Source organism: Penaeus monodon, chromosome 18, assembly GCF_015228065.2.
Source record: "Penaeus monodon isolate SGIC_2016 chromosome 18, NSTDA_Pmon_1, whole genome shotgun sequence".
Taxonomy (NCBI): domain Eukaryota; kingdom Metazoa; phylum Arthropoda; class Malacostraca; order Decapoda; family Penaeidae; genus Penaeus; species Penaeus monodon.
Genome location: NC_051403.1, coordinates 24,043,292 through 24,063,291, shown reverse-complemented (window position 1 = coordinate 24,063,291; position 20,000 = coordinate 24,043,292). Strand labels below are relative to the sequence as shown.

General features: G+C 35.9%; 2 protein-coding genes across 2 annotated transcripts in view; one reads left to right on the top strand and one right to left on the bottom strand.

Moving 5' to 3' along the window:
* The window catches only part of LOC119584336 (gamma-tubulin complex component 6-like), a 25,525-nt gene extending 10,751 nt beyond the window's left edge, over positions 1-14,774 (top strand). The window contains 14 exon segments of the mRNA XM_037932896.1: positions 1-55; positions 281-473; positions 1,846-3,133; positions 3,136-3,288; positions 5,932-6,018; positions 7,064-7,190; positions 7,422-7,584; positions 7,807-7,948; positions 8,096-8,252; positions 8,498-8,665; positions 8,984-9,099; positions 9,296-9,405; positions 10,272-10,471; positions 13,970-14,774. The exon segment at positions 1-55 is cut by the window's left edge and continues 45 nt beyond it. Of these exon segments, the coding sequence (XP_037788824.1) occupies positions 1-55; positions 281-473; positions 1,846-3,133; positions 3,136-3,288; positions 5,932-6,018; positions 7,064-7,190; positions 7,422-7,584; positions 7,807-7,948; positions 8,096-8,252; positions 8,498-8,665; positions 8,984-9,099; positions 9,296-9,405; positions 10,272-10,471; positions 13,970-14,094 (3,084 nt within the window). The 3' untranslated portion in view covers positions 14,095-14,774.
* Positions 14,775-15,479: 705 nt separating this feature from the next.
* Positions 15,480-20,000, bottom strand: part of LOC119584673 (protein PBDC1-like) — an 8,168-nt gene continuing 3,647 nt past the window's right edge. Inside the window, exons 5-8 of the mRNA XM_037933348.1 lie at positions 18,642-18,713; positions 18,313-18,372; positions 17,783-17,923; positions 15,480-16,269 (exon numbers count right to left, since the gene is read on the bottom strand). Coding sequence (XP_037789276.1) covers positions 16,045-16,269; positions 17,783-17,923; positions 18,313-18,372; positions 18,642-18,713 — 498 coding nt within the window. The 3' untranslated portion in view covers positions 15,480-16,044. The remainder of the gene's footprint in view (positions 16,270-17,782; positions 17,924-18,312; positions 18,373-18,641; positions 18,714-20,000) is intronic.

The following is a 20,000-nucleotide window of genomic DNA, read 5'->3' as shown; positions in this document are numbered from 1 at the left end:
CGACTTTTGGCCATATCTGCAAGAGAGCATGCAGCTGTTATCAAGGAGATTGAGAGTAAGTGCCAGCAGCTTTATGTGGGTACAACATATTTATTATGGGTGTTGATTGAAGATTCATTAGCGGAAATTTTATGCATACTATTATTTTTGTGTGGGCATCTTGTATGTAATGTAGGATGTATTTTTTAGCTAGTGCACATATTCATTACACAGAGTGAAGGAGAAATAGATATCCATTTGATTCTTCTCATCTCATATAATGAACTTTTCCTTCTTGCAGAGAGAATGAATGATGTCCGCCAACTAGAGATAGAGAGGAAAAGAGCCAGGTTTAAGGAACTCAAAGAGGAAGCACAGAAAAGTGAAGAAAGGAAGATGGAAGAGAAGGCAAAGGAAATTGAGTTGGAGAAGAAGATTGCCTTGGAGGCTGAGGAAGTTGAAAAGGAGAAGAAACAGCGGGAGGAAAAGCTAAAGTAAAGAAAACAGTTTCCCTTTAGTATTCTTTTCATTTGTCCCTCTTATGTTGCTGTATAATTATATATTCTTTATTTAGATAATTTCATTGGTTAACCTCTTTTCATAGCCTCATTTTGGAACACTTACCAGGAAGCTGGTGTAGGAAATGAACATTTAACTTCATAAAGGCTGATGACTGTTGGCAGACCATATAGGCTATTAAGTTGGTGTGACTTCCTCTGTGGGGGAACCAAAACAGGAGAGGCATTCACTTCAACTATATCTCTGTTTCATACAATAGACCGATAAATGGTTGCAGATCTGGGATGTGTGTGGATGGGGGAGGGGGGCCACAGTGTGATAAATTTCACCCCATATAACATAGGAATATACAGTAACCAAAACAAACAGATATACAATATACAGAATTCATGTGAATGATGTTGGCTAGAACTGTGATTTCAAGTAAATTATCATATTGTGTTGTATATGTGTATTTGTGCCTTCTTTCCGTACCCAAATTATAAGAGCTTAGATCTGCTTACTTATCTTGATGCTGTATTTACAAAATAACATTAAAGATAACCACAGGGGAGTTACCTCTCCATCCACACTCCCTAACTAAAGTGTTTGGCCTTATTTCACAGTTCCTTCTCTCTCTCTCTCTCTCTCTCTCTCTCTCTCTCTCTCTCTCTCTCTCTCTCTCTCTCTCTCTCTCTCTCTCTCTCTCTCTCTCTATATCCCTCCCTCCTTCCCTCCCTCCCTCCCTCTCTCTCCCTCTCCTCTTCTCTCTCTCCTCTCCCCCTCCCTCTCCTCCTCTCCCTCTCTCCCTCTCCCATCTCTTCTCTCTCTCTTTCTCTCTCTCCTCTCTCTCCTCTCTCTCTCTTCTCCTCTCTCTCTCTCTCTCTCTCTCTCTCTCTCCTCTCTCTCTCCTCCTCCCCCCCTCCTCCCCCTCCTTCCCTCCCTGCCCTCCTCCCTCCTCTCGCTCTCGCTCTTGCTCTCTCTCTCTCTCCCTCTCCCTCTCTCTCCCTCTCCCTCCCTCCCTCCCTCCCTCCCTATGGAACATCATGGAGCTACCTGTACCAGCAAAAGAATTGTGTCCTGAAAAGTTGACCCTTTTCTCCTAGAACGGCTTTCCAAAATGTAGATTGCTTTTTTGGAATTAATAATAGTCATTATAGTTTTTTATATGTATAAAGCTCACCAAGAATCTGTTAATCTACCTTTAGTTTTATCCTTAGTTTTATTCTTGTGAAGTATAACAGTTCCCTTCTATTACAGTAAAATTAGTAAAATAGATGTAAGTATAGCTGGACATCAGTGCATTAGATCTTAGATTTTATTTTTCTCCCCAAATTGTTGTGGTTTAAACCTTTCTTCCTATTTCAGAGCTGAAATTGAAATGTATTATCAAAAGCTGATGCAGGCAGCAGAGCGTAGAGAGGTCCTTTCACAATGGAAATTGCAACGCTGTCTCCTGAGTGAGTCCCGCAAGAAGTTTATTGTCAACTTCAAATGGTCTCCACAACCAGAGGATGAAGCAAAGAAAGCCAGCCGTGATGATGAAGAGGAAACTGATACCTCAGATGTTACAACTGAGAGATTGTTACCTTTGGTAAAAAAGCTAGACACCCCTTCCGATACAAAATCCATTGATCACCTGAGTCCGGACCCTCTTCGGAGTGACTGCATTGAGCCAAGTCCAACAGAGGAATCAGTATCAGCATATGATATGACTACTTCCCTCATGAGCACTTCATCTGACATTGTGGATACTCCCCATGATGAAAATCTGCCAGAACTGGAGGTTGACTCAACAAAGAACACTAACTATGATAGAAATGTGGTGTCCCGTGCATACATGAAGAGCTCCATTGGATCTATTATTCACAGCAAAGAACAGACTCAACTACCTGCAAGAGACAGACTCCCTGTGCACCCAGACTTCTCTAATGTTTGCAACCAAACTGAAGCGTCTGCCATCAAGCGGAAAGTCTTGGAAGAAGAGTTTGGCATTGTTAGTACCGAACTGGTCGGAGCTCAGAGTTTGTTGCAATCTAGTGGCAATGAAACGGTTACCAGAGAGTTGGTTAGTGAATTGCAAGTAGACAATGGAAATCTCACAGCAGCAGAGATTCGCCAGAGGGTCCTGAATGAAGAGTATGGCATCAGAGTGCGAGACACACAGAGGCCAGGGGATGGCAATGCTAATTTTGTCCTAACTCAAACATCTGGTGACAAATTAAAGGATGGTGATGAAAATGGCAATACAGGTCCAGATGATGTAAATGCAAATGTAGATCAAGGATATACTTCAGAAATAGTCACAGTTCAGGGAGATGCAAATGCCAATAGTCAAGAGGCATGTGCAGTGGCTTCTACTGCCACTGTTGACTCTGGTCAAGAATGTATACCTCAGGAGAAAACCATTATGGGAAGAGAAGATGAAAGCAATGGTAATGTTCCTAATCTTAATGAAGCATTCACTAGATATCGGGAAACGTGTGCAGAGGCAGCGGCCATCAAACGTAAAGTTCTCAGTGAGGAATATCAGTCCAGCACCACAAACAGGAACACAATGAATCTTTTGAAATCCAAAGCTGTAACATCGTCTGCAGCAATGGAAAACAAAAAGCGTGTCCTGGATTCAGAATATGGCTTTGGCAGAGAAAGCACAAAAGCAGAAATTCAAGAGCAGCAGTAGCCTACGAACGACAGGTTTCAGGAGCCAGCACAGCCAGTTTCAAATCCTGCCTGTCCTATGATAGACAGACCTCTGGGTCAACTGCCTTCACTACACCTGATGAAGAAAGGCCAGTCCTAATAGACCAGGTATGTTTTGAGAATTTCTTCTGTTTTGATGGCTTTTCCCCCTAGGGACATATGATTGTATTTTATAAACCATGTTGTCAAAACATTGCATATGGACATGTTACATTTTAGGATTTTAGGATATTCTTTATCAGATCTAGCCACCATGGAAAAAACAATAGTCCTGAATTTGATTAGTTTTTTTTAGAAATGTTCCACTGTAATTAAAATGCCATCAAACTGGAATTTTCAAAGAATACTGAGGTGATATTTGAGGGTAAAACACTTTACACCTTTGTACAAAACAGGTAAATCCATGAATAGAATTTTTTATGGTAATATAGAATGTTCCATTTCTGACAGGATATTAATCTGAAGGTAAAAAGATATTGCTATTATTCTAAAGTAAAGCTTAATAGTTAAGTCCAAGTTTGGTCTTAAAGAAATTTGTGCAAAAAATATATAGTCTAAAAACTTTGTCTGAACGATGCTATGGAAGCTGATTATTACTTTAATATAGTTCTTAAAAGCATGTTAGATTCTTTTGTTTACCAGGAACAGCACCTACTACAGGATGTAAAACTCCCTCACTAGGCATTTAAAATAATAAAAATAGTGAATTATAGGTCATTATAGATATGAGTTTAAATTATTCTTCAACTGATACAAGAGACAAAACATGGAATGGTTCTCTGCTATTCTGAATTATTTAAACATTTTGTCATTTTTGTTAGTGGCTGAGGGAACATGTAACCTTATCATGAAGACACCTCATGTAACATGAACATTGCAATGGCAAATGATTTCAAAATACAAATCATTTCAGTATGGACTTATTGAGTCTGAAATTACAGCCATATTTTTCTTTAGATTTTATCTTTCAAAGCTCGTCTTAGCTTTTTAACAGTCGCTCATCTTATAGTCCTCATCTTTTATATATCTTGAATAGGGCTTATTTGTATAGATATAGATGTGAATTGAAATGTAAAACTATATTTTTTATAGACTGCTACAGATTTTTAATAACTGATTAAAGACTGATAGGAACTGATAACCAAATTTGTAATTCATATATATAGGGTTATATGATCTTTGTGAATATTGTAATTATTGTTAATTTCATCTTTTTTAATATAGTAAACTATAAAGAATTATGATTCTAATTGTAATTGTTTAATTAGCAAATGAACAGATCAGAGAAAAGAATCAGCCTGTCAAGATGATGAATGTATTAGATAATTTTTTTTCTCTAAAGGCTAACTAAAGTCTTAGGAACTCTTTGCAATATTTGCTTGAGACAAGACCAATGCTTTGTTGCTTTTTCATTATAAGGGCCCATGAATGAGTTCTGTGATATCCAGGCATCATAAATATGCTGATCACACACTAGAAGGCACTGTGTTCATGGAATATAAGATACACTTGTAAATTCATTTTTGATTTACACATTTGCAGTGACCATTGTTTGACATTGTGTGATGGAACCACTTTGGTACTACGAACATGCACAGCACATGATATAATTGGATAGTAAATGTATACTTATGAATTATGAAGATGTTTGCATTATTATGGGACCTTATGAAAAGACTTTTGATGGTAAAACAAAAGTGGAAAAAAATGATGCTTGGATCCAGATTTGAGATTTGTGTATCACGAAGTATAGTTTTTTTTATTTGCTGTGTATTGCTGTTTATCTGCTTGAATTGAAAATAAATGGTGCTTTCCAAGGTGGATTTTAGAGAACTAGGGTGACTTGTATAATTCCAAAAGGTTATACTGCTATGCACTCTTATGGTGACTCATTTCACAATACTGTACTTCATGTCGGTTTTGTGCTTTGGCACTTGTTCACTGGTCAGAGCGGGAATTTTCAAGTTGCAGTCCTTTTTAGGAGGATTAGGATCATTAGGATATTATTGTATGTATCATGTGAACAAAGGCTTTAGGAAGTATCTAGGTTACATTAGTATGTTTTGTGATGAAACACAATCAAGGCAGTGCTGATATATAAGAATTGACATGGTATGTGCTTTATGCATCTCTACAGTTAGAAGGATGAATGCTTTACAGAAAATATGGTAATATCACTAACCACTACACAAGCTTTGATTGGTATTCTGGTGCTGTCTCTTTTACACGAACGCAAGGCTTGTACTACGTCTCATGGGGTGCCTGAAATATTGCATCTTTCACAGCATGCTCACTATTTCCAGTCCCATATTCTGTACAGTTGTTGAACTTGCAGAACAGGTATTAGCACTGTGCTATTGCTATTTAAGCGTAGCTTCTCTCAGACCATGGAAAACAAAAAGCAGATGTATCCAAGCTGCTTATTGTGTGCATGCAAAGGCACAAGCTCACTTCAAAATATCAGTCATCACTACACTGGATGTCACTTTGCACTTTATCTCATGCAACTAACCAATTGGAAACCAGCAAAAAAAATTAAAGAATAAAAATGAATAAACAAATAGATGACTAAATAAGTAAATAAATAGAAAAGGACTAATCAGAACCCCCATTAAAAAAAAAACAAAAAAAACAAGAGTTCACCAAAATCTAAACAAACATTCTGAATCCCCCCGGCCTCCCCCTCCCTCCCTTCTCTCTTGCACCATCCCATGTCTCCCTTCCCTCCACCACCCCCTACCCTCCATCAAGGTGGGTGGCGAGGTACTGAAGGAACGCGGAAGGAGCATCTACGGTCATGCTTCCGATGCCGTCATACACAAACTGCTCTGGAGACATGTAGGTGGAGGGTGTTGCTCCATTCTTTGTTCCTCCTTGTTTGCGTGTGCGTGACTGTGGGAATGCACGTGTGTGTGTGTGTGAGTGGGTGATCTCCTTTTTATGTGCATTAGCATTTCAAGGAAATTTTTGTTTGGATTGTGCTTTAGTATGGATATTGTTGGTATTGATTTCTTATTATTATTATTGGTTATTATTTTTATTATTATTATCATTATTATTATTATTATTATTATTATTATTATTACTTTATTCTTCTTTTTTTCTTCGACATATATACATTTTCTTTTCAAATTTGAACAATTTATGCCTATAGTTTTAGTCGATATATTTTGCAAATGATTTTCTTTCTTTTTTCTTTTTCTTTTGTTGTCTTTATTTAAACAAGCTATATTCTAATATATTTTGATCATAGAAGACCAGCTGGAAGAAAGAATGTATTAAGTACTTTTCTCTTCATCATCTTTTCAAAATTTTTGGTTCTGTTTTATGCCCCCTTTTACTTTTTATTTGTGCTTAAAAATTGTATAAGTGGATTAGATCCGTTATTTTTCTTGTGCTTAGACCATATTTAAAGAAATTATTTTACATTCACAATTGAGTTTGTAAATGCATGATGCACCCTTTATGTAATAATTGGTTGGAGGTAAGTAACAGTACAGTCGTTAATGCATTCAGACACAATTGGTGATGTTAATTGGTTTTATAAGCTCAGGACTTTGTTTCTGTACTTGAATGATATATATGATTAAAAATGAAAGAGAGATATTTCTGGTTAATCTTTAAAATCTAAAGTATTCATGGAAATTCTGTAGATATTCAAGCAAATTGTGAATATGCTGGCCATATTTTATCTCTATTTTCCTAAGCTCACCCTCTTTCTGTGAAGTCTAGTTTGTGTCATATATCCTGCTTATCCAACACTGGTAAGATTTTCTGTCTTCATTTCTTTTCTCTTTTCCTGTTTTTCTTTCTTTATATTTGTATTTAGGGTGACTTAAGATGTTACTGATGTAAAAAACTAATAATTTTCTGTAATGAATAGGCACCAGCCGTGTCCCCAACCTCACCCCACACTGACACCACCTTGGAGGACGACCTCTTGTCTGCAAGGAGGCTCTCAGTCGTGCCAAAGGTCCAGCCGTACAGCGTGGAGTATCTGAAGCTTATGGGTGAGATTTCGTTTTTCTTTCTTCCATTTTCCTTGTCTTTTTTTCATCTTATTTATAGGAGTCTCAGAGTTCTTGGTATAGAGTACTACTAATATGCAGACTTCTTGAAAGCATCCTTATCTCCTTGAAATATTTTGATATGTAGTAACCACCAAGTGTATAAATCAGCTGAATTTTATCACCCATGATCTGCATCCCAGATTTTTACCAGTTCTTAAAAATTTTCACTAGACGAAGCCCCCCTCCTGAACATAACTGGAACAGCGCTGACTGGCCACCCAGCGACAATCGGCAGTGTGAAGAAAGAGGAACCGTTCACAACTCCCACCAACAGCGAACTGGCTTGCCTCCCCATCTACTTCATCCGCTCCATAAGACTTCACTTGGCCACGCAGTTAGTTGACAGAGATGTGATTTTTGTTAGGTTTGGTTTGATTGGAAGTGATTACTTTTGATTTGTTTATTATAAAGGGTATTTTAGGTAGGTGTGAGAAGTGATTAGAAAATATAGGATTTCAGAATGGGAGTTAGTAGTTGGTTTACTCCCATTTTCTGAAACTGTGCATAGACTCTTCATGTGTGACAGTGCTGTAATACAGGTTATTGTGTTCTGCAGAAGCCGCTTGGTGAACACAAGTCTCCTGAGTGAAGTTCTAGTCCAGGAGAGTCTGATTGACCACTTTTCAGCTCTCCGTGCTCTCCTCCTGTTGCATGATGCCCATTTTGCCCGAGCTCTTACCGTAAACCTCTTCACAAAGGTGTGTCAAGACCTGTCTTGCATCTTTTTGATTGACCTACTTGTGGTAAATATGTAGAAAATATGATGTGTCATTTAAAAAAAAATTTGTGTGATTATTTAGAACTTTCATAAGATCGACTGGAAATGAGCTTTGTCTTTTCCACAGTTTGACACAACAAGGGATCCAGCGACACTTCTTATTCCTGCTGAGTTAAACAGCATCCTGCAGAAGTCTGTGGCTGACTCTTGCTGGAGTAGCAGTCCCCTAATAGACAACCTCTCTTTTGCAATCACCAACATTCCATCAGTGTTTACACATCAGAGTGAGTAGTGCAATTAAAAGGTGGAATGATTAATAATGTAATGTGTATATTAGAGCAGCAGTTGATGTAGCAAGATTGTATGCATTTGCTCTTTTTTTAGTTTATGAATATAAAAGATGATATGTTGCAGTTTAATGTTGCTTTTTTTTATTATATTATACTCTGAGTATCAGGGCTTTTATATCATATTTTAAACCACATCTTAAACTACTGTAACCTTCAATACTTCCCAATTCTGCTCACAGCTAGTATTTTGGATTGTCTTGAGTTGCGGTATCACGTCAGATGGCCGCACACGCTCATTCTCGACAACGCAGTATTAGCCTCTTACTCTCGCCTGTGGACTTTCTTGGCATCGTTGCACCACAGCATCTGGGCAGCAGATGATCTTTTCAGACATACCATGAGTCTCAGTGAGTGTTGAGATTTTTGTTTGTGCAGGTTCATTTGATATGTTATAAAGTAGATTTTATGAATAGTATACTTTTTTATGTATTTCTGTAAATGACTTACAGTATTATGTAAGATTTAAGTATTGTGCATATGAATTTTTATATATATATATATATATATATATATATATATATATTATATATATATATATATATATATATATATATATATATATATATATATATATATATATATATATAATCTCTTGTTTAATTTTTTTCTTATTATATTAAAGGCAGGTAAAAAGCATATAACATTGTGATTCTTGTTCCTCTCAGGTCGGCAAGATGCAGAAGGCAGATTCAAAAAGTGCAGGCAGTTCCATCAGGTCTGTCTGTTTTCACATCAGATGCATCACTTCCTTCTGGTTGTGCAAGCCTATGTTATAAGTCAGGTAATTGGCTTTTCTCTTTTGGTCAGCGTGGAATGAGGTTCGGAACTTTTTCTTTCTTCCTTTCTTTTGGTGCTTGCTGTAAAATAATTAACCTCACTCTGTGTTATTAGATCTTACAAAACTACTTTTATATAAACTCTTATGTCATTCCTATTTCATTTATTTGTACTTTATGCTTGCAATTTCATCATACCAGGTTCACCAGATCAGCTGGAGTGGCTTTGAGAAGAAGTTACGTGAAAAAGTCACCTCTCTGGATGACCTGTATGAACTCCACTGCTCACACGTCAACTCCATTACGTCAAGGTGCGTTGTAGTTAGGTACAATTTATACATCATGAAACTTATTTGTAATGGATGAATAGGGTTTAGGTATTTGATAAAAAAAGTGTCTTCTTAAGAAGAATTATTTCTTATTTTGATGATTGTTGGTTTAGGTTTATTAAGCTGATCTGCTAACCAAAATGAGCTCCTCTTAGTTGCTTCTGCCAACCAGTTTCCATCTTTTTTACCTTTTTTTATTGATTTATTTATTTTTTTTTTCTGAAATATATAAAACAATCTAAAAATATTATTGGCATATAAAGTACTTATAATCCATTCAGAATATGACCAATTTGCATGGTGATTGTAGTGCTTCAGGCCTTCATATGCTGGCAGCCTAGGGGTTAACAAGGAGGTTGGGTTTCTGTAATGTTTTTTGAGTAGAAAGGATACAATGGAAATAGAAACCTACAGTATATAGCTGGTGTATTATCCCATTCAGTCTGGGTGACATCCTAGCGTATCATTTAAATAAACTTGTTGATGCCAGTAATGTCTAATCACAGCATTCACCTTTTGCCTGTTGCTTAGGCAGATGCCTCACAAACCTGACCATGACTGGACAAAAGCCCAAGTGTGGAGCACATCATGGCTTTGCCCAAATTTACCCAAAATTTTACCCATTTGAATTAGAATAAAATCTTAGTTTATTGTATTCATTTGCATGTGCATATACTTGGATTTTATGAGAGGATGTAATGTATTTATGGAAGGGCATTTTAGAATTTTTTTGCTTGGTAGATGTATCTGGGCATATGTATTTAATGAAGATGAAAGAAGGGAAAGAAAGAAAACTATTAAAACATTGACAAAGAAATCTTATTAAAAGATGTCGAAAATACTTGCAGGTGCTTCCTGAATCCAAATGGTGCTGTTGTGCTCAAACTTGTCCGAGATGTGTTTGCCCTCATGCTGCGCTTCCGAGGCCAGCTGTTATCTCACCAGTGGCATACGGATAGTGCATCCGGTATCACTGAACACCCAGGCTTTGCTGCTCTTCAGTCTACCTTTAAGGAATTCCAGAAACATGCAACATTCCTCCATAAATGTAAGTTATTTACTCTTTGGTCCTCTTGCTATTTGTAGATGATTTGACGAGAACACTTAAATCTGATTGCAATAGATACAGTCTTAGAGTATGTCTCGTGGAAATTGTTTCGAGGAATTGATTGGAATAAAAAATTCTGTTTGTGATGCTGTTATTATAGATATTTGTATACTGTGCAGGTGAGAGAGTGAGAGTTGAGAGTGAGAGTGAGAGTGAGAGTGAGAGTGAGAGTGAGAGTGAGAGTGAGAGTGAGAGAGAGTGAGAGTGAGAGTGAGTGAGAGTGAGAGTGAGAGTGAGATGAAGAGAGAGAGAGAGAGGAGGAGAGGAAGAGTGAGAGAGAGAGAGGAAGAGGGAGTGGTGAGTGGTGGTGAGTGGTGAGTGAGTGAGTGAGTGAGTGATGTGAGTGTAGTGGTTGTGAGTGAGTGAGTGAGTGAGTGAGTGAGTGAGTGAGTGAGTGTGTGTGTGTGTGTGTGTGTGTGTGTGTGTGTGTGTCCTTTGGTGTGTCTGTCTTCGTCTCTGTATCTATTTGTCACTGTCTGTGGGTAGATGGGTGAGTAGGTGTGGATGAATATAAACCTAAACTTATTGGAGAAGTACTCTATAAAAAATATATGTATATTTTCCTTGACTGTGTAAAAGTTAAAATTCAAACTATGCTCTACATTGAAAAGATCAGTGAATGCCTTTGTGTGAATGTAATTGCGAGTGTTACACACTAAAGTCTTGTAAAATTGTAAGGGTATTTATGTACCTCCATCAGTATCTTGGTTGAATTCTGATGAATATGAATATACCACATCATTATCATCATGTTAAGCCATTGGTTTTACAGCTTTTAAAGTTAGGCATGGTATGTGCACCCGTTCTCATGGTTTTGCAGGGAAAGGTAAGAACATGTAGGCTTTTCTTACAGAAGGTAGACAGATGATATTACATGATCCTATATAGGCTGTCACTTGAGAAAATTAAGAGAATATTTGCATTTTTCAGAGTGTTTCATCAAGTTTGATAGTAAAAAATGAGATGATACTTAATGTTGGAGTTTCAAGAAAAAAAAAGGGAAATGCCTAAAAAGTATCAGGAAGCGAAGAAATTTATTTGAATAGTTAATGGTTAAAACAAGTAAATGTCCTAGACATCAAGGTCATATTGGATTATATTTATTCAAAGTGACTGTATATTTCTAGAACATGTATGTGGAGGTACAAAACTTCTGCCTTCACCTCCATTGTTTATCCTCATTATTTTTATTTCTGGCTTACTGTACTGATGAGAACAGATTAGTCAAAGTTGTAAAGTGTAGAAAAGGTCCTCCATTCTTCATGCAGGTGTAATGTTTTCTGTTCAGCTCTGTGCATTTGTTCCTTTTGATTACAAAATTTCCATCTGTATTTACCTTGAACCTTCTTTAGATTACTTGTAGTTAGCCTGTTGTTCCAAGACTTTATCTGTGTTTATTTACATTTACTCTCATTCTCTGTTCTGTTGATGCACTTTTTATCCAGACAAAGATGCAATTGTTCATGATGTTTGATTGACAGGTTGATAGGCTGATGGTAAGCATTCAGTCTTGTGATAATAGTTATTGGATACCTGACAGATTGGTAATAATGATTATTGGATAATTGGCAGACTGGTGATAATAATTATTGGATAATTGAGATTGGCATTAATTATTGGATAACTGATGGGTTAGTAATTACAGTTTTTGATAACTGACTTGGTAGTGATGATAATTTTTAATAATTGATGTGGGTTAGTGATGATATTTGTTTGATAATTGACATGGTGGTGGTGATCATTATTCAAAGTTTATGTAGACATTTTAAATTCAGCCAGTCATCACCGGCCTATGAAGTGCATCTTTGTCTTGATAATGATCATAAAAAAGTGTAGTTCATTGTTTTATGCCACTTTCATATTTCATTAAACAGAAGGGATTTATTTCTCTCTCTCCCTCCCCCCTCCCTCTCCTGTCAAGGGATAACCTGCAAAACATAGAAGTGAAGATTTCATTAAAAGGGGTTGTTTAGCAATATATACCTTTGACTTGTTCCATTTATTACTTGTTCTTAGTGTTCTCCTCTTCAGTATAGTCCCATTTTGTAGATTTTGTTTTCATCTTTATCGCTGATATTTATTTCTTCCTTTCTTACCCTATTTACTCATAAATGTACTGTAGTTTATAACTAGATTGCTTAGATGTTAAAGAGTATTATTTTATCTTATAAATGTACATCAGGAAAAAGGGACATTTCTCAAGTGTATAGCCTGTTTACTTGAAAGGGAAAAAAAAAAGGTAAAGATTAATTGGTCTCAAAGGTTTTTCATCATGATTGTCTTGTACCATTCTCTGTCAATCATTTAGATACCATTTTTGTATTTTTCCAATCCTTGAAGTGCTTCAGGAAGAGGAAAGTAAACTGCAAGAGGTAAAAACAGTTTATCTTTTTGGTCACTTTGCTTGCTCGCGAATGGCCTACTTAAATCTAAAATGCACTGAATAGTAAGTGCTGCTGGAATAGATTCGGGTAGCAGTAAACAATAATAATAATAATCAGATATCTATCACTGAATAGGCTAGTTATCTGTTAAGAAATAGATCAGCACTATATGTACATTTTTCTTCCCCCCTTTGTGACAATGTGAAATTTTATTGGTTTCATCTATTGAGAAGTGAATGTTATCCACATGCATATACTGCTGTGCACTCGCACTCATTTTTGCATAAACATAATTATGCATACATATTTATATGCCGGTTTTCCTATAATCAGAAATGCAGTTAGACAATCATTTCAGAATTGAGTCCCATGTAGAGTGCATTGTGACATGTCTCTGTACCATATCTAATATGGATATTTTATATACTGGTTGGAGAGATCATTAGGTAGATCTGCCATGGCATCCTGCAGAAGTAGTCGAGAGCTAATTGTAAGCATGTGTGGGTGTCTAAGACAGCATATCCTGTTTAGTATATGAAGATGTTAGAAAATCATTTTGAGGAGGAACTGCTGGTATTCATCATGGAGATGCATTCACCATAACTATATTTAGCATTATAAAAGAATGTAATTTAGTCTTGAGTCCACAGCAATGCTATTGTCATGTTGCCTGAAACTTGCATGGTGCACATATATTTTTTGAAGAAATTGTGATTAAAAAAGTGAAAAAAAGGAAATTAATATAGATTAAAAGTAATATAAAGCTATGGAGCATGTAATATGTTGATTTTGTTAAAGGATGCATGATTTCTTGTTGATAAATTTTTGTTACATGCTGCATGATCTTTCATTTTTATTTTGTTTAGATTTTTGGCTATATGAGTGCATCCACACTTTGGTAAGTGGTATTTAGCAGAAAGTTTATTTTTGCTTCATGTCCACATATTTACAAACTCACAGTAAAATTCCTTGCTTCTGAAACAGTCTAGGAGGCTATATGAAAATGAAAAAATATAATACTATATAGTAACATTACCCTTTAATCTCTTTTCAGTGCTAGTAAGAGTAGCAGAGCACAGCAAAATGGACTACATCAAGGACTTGGTTAATCGGCTGGACTTCAACGATTACTATTCCACCGTTGCCACGATCTCTGTTCCGTCTCTTCTCAAGGGATAAAAGCAGCTAATCCTCTTGACGAACCGATATGGAATCCAGATTACATTTATAGCTCCATTTAAATCAATTGTTTACATTAGCTAAAATCTACCTTCTTTTCATCATTAAGAAACCTTGAATTTTAGAAACATTTCTTGAAGATCCCTCCCCCACCCTTTACTTTTTCCTTTACTTTAACTTTATTTCTTTAAATTTCTTTACTATCCATCCATGTAATAACCATCTTCAGCTGAAAATATTTGTGTCATAAATATCAAATTAATCATAAGAGCTTCGCACACTGATAGGCCTAATCTAGCTAAATAGCAGTATTACACATGAGTAATATTCATGTTACACACATATACTAAATGAAATACAAATTAGGTTCAAGCCCTTCATGTCAGACATTTAAATATGTCAGTATTTATTTGCAATAGTAGTTTGAAACTAATTTACTTGGAAAACAAGATCTTAGACTCTCTTACATTCAGATTTTATTTTTGATCTTGGAAGATGCTATAAAAGATCTATTAAATTCGTTATTTTTTTGTCTTTGGTTAGCAACATTGTTATGGTAATAGTTGTATATTTCGTCAATCTGTTACCTACTTATTATTAAATATTATATTACATTCTTAAGAATAAATGGAATTCCAAATATTTATGCATTCCAAATATATAAATGTTTAATATGCTTACTGGTTTTTGCTTTCTTCCATTTTCTATTCCTGATGTCCAGTAAAATTAAGATATCTGTACTATGTTTAACCTTTAAGACTGAACCTGCTATGAAACTCATTAAGTAGTTAACTACAATACTAGTATATGCATAAAATAGAAAATATTGAGAGGTATGAATAACAACGATTCTCAGATGAAATGAATGTATTCCATAAAAATATTGAACACAATTTTAGAATTCGAAAAAAATTATTCAAGATGAACATTAAAAAAAATCTTACATGGGTTTGTCATTCCATATAATTTTTCTTTCTTATACAAATTTCAGTCAGTTTCTTGCAATCTTCATCAAACTACATATATATATATATCCTTCTACACCAGCACGATGTTCCAAGTAATATGAATGCACCTTACGCTCTTCTGTGAATGCCTCTTGTCATACTGTAATCCCATGCAAATATACCAAAAGGTGCCAAGCTAAGTATGTAAAGAATATGAACCATCTTTTTGACACTAGGTTTGTATGCATAATGTATACGTGATTTTTTTTTTTATTGGACATAAGCAACAAAAAACATCTTGGGTCTCTAAACACCTCACCTTTAAGTATAGTGGACCCACTTTCTCAAATTATAATGCTGCACTTCAAAACTCAGTTTCACTTTCATAGCAAGGAGGTAAAAATTATAAAAAATAAATAAATAAAATCTAAACAAATATAACAATTATAATTTTTAACTGATGTTAAATGAACAGGTGTAATACTAGCACAGATTGTTTATTAGTATTTCAAATTGAAGATGAAGGTATACACAGACAATGAACTTAGAAATATATATTTTCAGAAGCATACTTCACTGTATAAACTGCTAAATACTTCCTCGAAAGAAGTGACACTGGAGGGAACATCTCAACTGGTTATATTCTCTCATTAATCACAATACAAACCAAGCCATTCATGCACATCAGTAAAATATAATTATTTTACTACCGGTACTATTACGACATTTATAAAGCATTGTTTATACCAACACACCTATACTTCCAGCTGTCGTCACAAGTTGTTACACAGATACACCTGGAGGATAATAACATTGTACATAATGCCTCTTGACAAAGCAGTAATCAATCACAAAGCCAAGATTTACAAGATCCAAACAAGAAAAGGATGCAAACTAACATAGTTTACGGTAATTAAGGAAAACATATTGCTGAACCAGAGAAAAGGTTCCTGCGCACAATTTAACATTACGAACTGACGAAACTACAGCCAACGTCCCACTGCTATTTCTGAGCCTTCTTGGCACGGGGTTTGGGCTTGTACTTGGTCCTGATGGAGTCATTGTAGCCCTCCCTATTGCGGCCGATCTCAATTGCAAAGAACTGGATGCGGGTCACAAGGATGGTGTTTTCCTCGGAGTAGTCTTGCTGGGAGTCAATACGGACGAGGGTGGCAAAGCTGTAGTCCTCGATCTCGTGCTCAAATTCCTTGCAAAAGGGTCTCCATTTCTGAGAGAAACAATTAATTTTATTTACTTATATTTTATTTATAACTTCAGGGGGAGGGTTGTGAGTCTCGAATATTTTTTTTCCTTGTTTATAAGCATTACATTTTATACTTCCTTTTATCTACTCTTTCAAAAAAAAAATTTTTATTTTTATTTTTTGGTAGAGAGGGGGTTGTTCTTCCTCATGGTTAAAACTAATACAATATAAAAACTTAAAAGATAGAAAAAAAGAAAAGAAAGGAAAGGAAAAAAAAAACTACTTAAGATCTGTCAAATTTCTATTTATATTTTATTACTGTTTCATAACATTTACCTTTATTAATTCCATTCCGTCTGAAATTAGCTTAAATATTACCTGGTTTCAGCCGAAAGTGCTTCATGAATTAACTACCCAGAACTTCATTTTCAGAAAAGCCCAGTAAATCTCATATTTCATGTTGTGAGAACCTGACTAGAACCTTTTGGTAATGCACAACAACTCCCACCTAATATTTACTCTACCCTGAAATAACTTGAAAATGCTGCAATCATACGGTGAAGATACAACGATCTCTTGCCTGTAGGTTGAAGATGCATTGATCTCTGACCCAGACCAAATCCAAATACTAGAAGCTCCTAATAATCCCTCTGCTGTTCAGTTCATGGTTTCCATTCATGGTAGGACCTTAGAATCCTAAATCAAGACAGAAGTCATGAGGTCTCCATGAGCTCTCATTTAGGGGCATCATGTCTTGATTACTACTGTTCAGTATCTTTGCTTAACCCTTTGCCGACGGGTGGCATGTACGCACATGCCATGGCATGGCGGGACTATCTGCCGGGGGCATGTATGTACATGCCATGGTGTATGTATGGACATGCCATGTTATTTTTTGTTACAATCAGGGCAAAATATTATTTTTCTGGCAATGAAAGTGTGATTAAGTCGTTTTTAACACTCATTTTTACTATGAAAAAAAAAAAAAAAAAAAAAAAAAACTCCATGATGCCGCACACTGCTTATTTTATTCAGACTGTAGACTGAATAATGATCAACTATGGAGTCTAAATGACAACAAAAATACCCTTCAGTCTCGATTTATCAGGAAGTATGGCAAGTAGAGACTAGAAAATAATGAAAACTGAAAATACAACATATCTTCGTAGTATTACGAAGAAATGGCATGGGATGCTGGTATTTGGCATGAGTGGTCGCGCATGCTAGGGCGACGATATAAGCCCCCGGCAGTGAAGCCCGGGCCACTATGGATACTAACCGTCGGGAAAGGGTTAATAGTTATCCGGACATTCTGAGAGATTCATCCAATCGCCACAAACTGAATTATTTTTAAAAATCTGGTCATCTTCTCTGGTATGTTTAATCATCAACTGAATCTCCTTAATATATAAAAGAAATTTTATATTTCCTTACTCAAAGAAAAAGAAAAAAAGAAGGAAAAGAAAAGAAAAATTACAAAAGTCTATATCCTATTGGCTTTCACATCTGCTGAATGCCTCCTAAATATTCTTCTTACCTCCTTTGCTTCCTTGTCTTTAAGATCCTTCTCCACCAATTTCTCAATTTTAAAATCAGGAAACTGTTTTCTAAAGGTGTTGTAAATAAGGTCGTCTTTTGGAGTGAGTTTTAACAACCGTGGGTCAACTGCGCACAGAAGCTGCAAGGAAATGTTCAAGTGGTTCAGTATGATCCTATTCAAAACATTAGGTCAAGACTGATAGCTTTGGGACTCAGCCTGTAAATCTTGTGGGTAACAATAAATAAAATATGATTGATGATGATGATAATGATTGATGATGACTGATGGTAATTGATGACTGATGATGATGATGATGCCTGATACTGATAATGACAATGATGTGACAATGAAGATGATAATATGAGGAAACGATAATCTTAATTATATCTACTTCCAAAATTATATCTGGGGAACATTTCCCCAAGAAATATTTATGATAAAGAAAAAATACCTGGATGAAATTTATCAGGATTTCTAAGGAACCCATTTCAAAAACAGAACTTTAATCTTCCTACAAGAATACTTACATTGAAGTGGATCTCCGCATGTTCCATTGCCTTCATGGCCCAAAGCTGCTCCATAGTTTGCTGGAAAGGAGGAGAGTAGTTTAATAAAAAATAATTTCTCCCCCATAGGTTACATATTTTGATAATTCAAATTACAACAATTATGACTGTATTAAGGACCCTCACATGCACATGTGCACATCCACACTCCCACATACCCCTGCCATTCACACATCCTCAAACACACATGTGCACACATACAAGCCCACACACCCACATCAAGCACACCCATGCAATAATAAAAAAAAAAAAAAAAAATATTAGCAAATTAAATTAATAAAGATACTCACATCATTTCCAAGACCATCAGCATCAATAGAGCTCATGCCAGCCCCACCAGCAGGCACGGCACCGGGAATGCCCTGCAAGAAGAAAGCTTTGCCTGAGTAGAGGTTAAAATAGTAAAGGTTATTTTAGTAATCCTATTTTTCACCCATTTCTCAAAACAACAGCAAGAATATATAAATCACCTTCACATATTCAATATAACTAAACTAACTTGTATACATTGCAATACTGTACCATGATACAGTCTTAGAAAATAGAAAAAAAAAAAAAATAAAAAAAAAATAATAATAATAATAAAAAAAAATTTACAAGCAAAATATTAATAAGAATAATAACAAGAACACCACTCATTATTCATTTGTTTTTTCTTTCTTTACTTTTTTATTGAAGTAAAGAGGTTATCAACAGATTAATGATCAATGATGACAGGGATTCAATGATGCTGATTCAGCATATCTCTCAACCTTCTTAGGTCCATCTCTGCCATGAGTAAGAGAAGGGGAGGAAGAGAGAGAGAGAAGGAAAGAAAGAGTATGGCAAGTACATATGCATTATTTCTGTAAGCCATTAGCCATTTGGCTGTTTAACACATGGCTATAAGTCAAGTTGGAACCATCACCCCAAAAGAGAGAGAGAGAGAGAGAGAGAGAGAGAGAGAGAGAGAGAGAGAGAGGAGAGAGAGAGAGAGAGAGAGGAGAGAGAGAGAGGAGAGAGAGAGAGAGAGGAGAGAGAAAGAGAGAGAAGAGAAGAGAGAGAGGAGAGAAGAAGAGAGAGAGAGAGAGAAAGAGGAGAGAGAGGAAAAGAGAGAGAAGAGAGAGAGAGAGAGGAGAGAGAGAGAGAGAAAAGAGAAGAGAAAAAGAGAGAGAGAGAGAGAAAAGAGAGAGAGATGAGAAAGAGAGAGAGAGAGAGAAGAGAGAGAGAGAGAGAGAGAAAAGAGAGAGAAAGAGAAGAGAGAGAGAGAGAGAAAAGAGGAGAGAGAGAGAAGAAGAGAGAGAGAGAGAGAGAGAGAGAGATCTGTTGACTTTTCTTCACATTTTGGAGAATACTATCTCTCTTTCCTACTGGCATCCTGAAACAGTCAGTGACTATATCAAAGGGAAAAACCATGCTATATTCTGGCAAAACATATTAAAATTCACAAATCAAATGGCATATTTTTGGGCAGCGAGTTCTTCAATCAACACTAAGAAAAGCACTTACATCTGTTTCAATCAAGGCCTCAAATTTCAAATTGGAGTGTTTCCTCTTTGTCACTAAATTGGTGAGTCAAGCAAGTCATATATAAGAGAAAGTTTAATATTCATTGTATATAACAACTACAAGTTTGTCTTTTGAAGAATTTACCTCACTACACTTTCCCA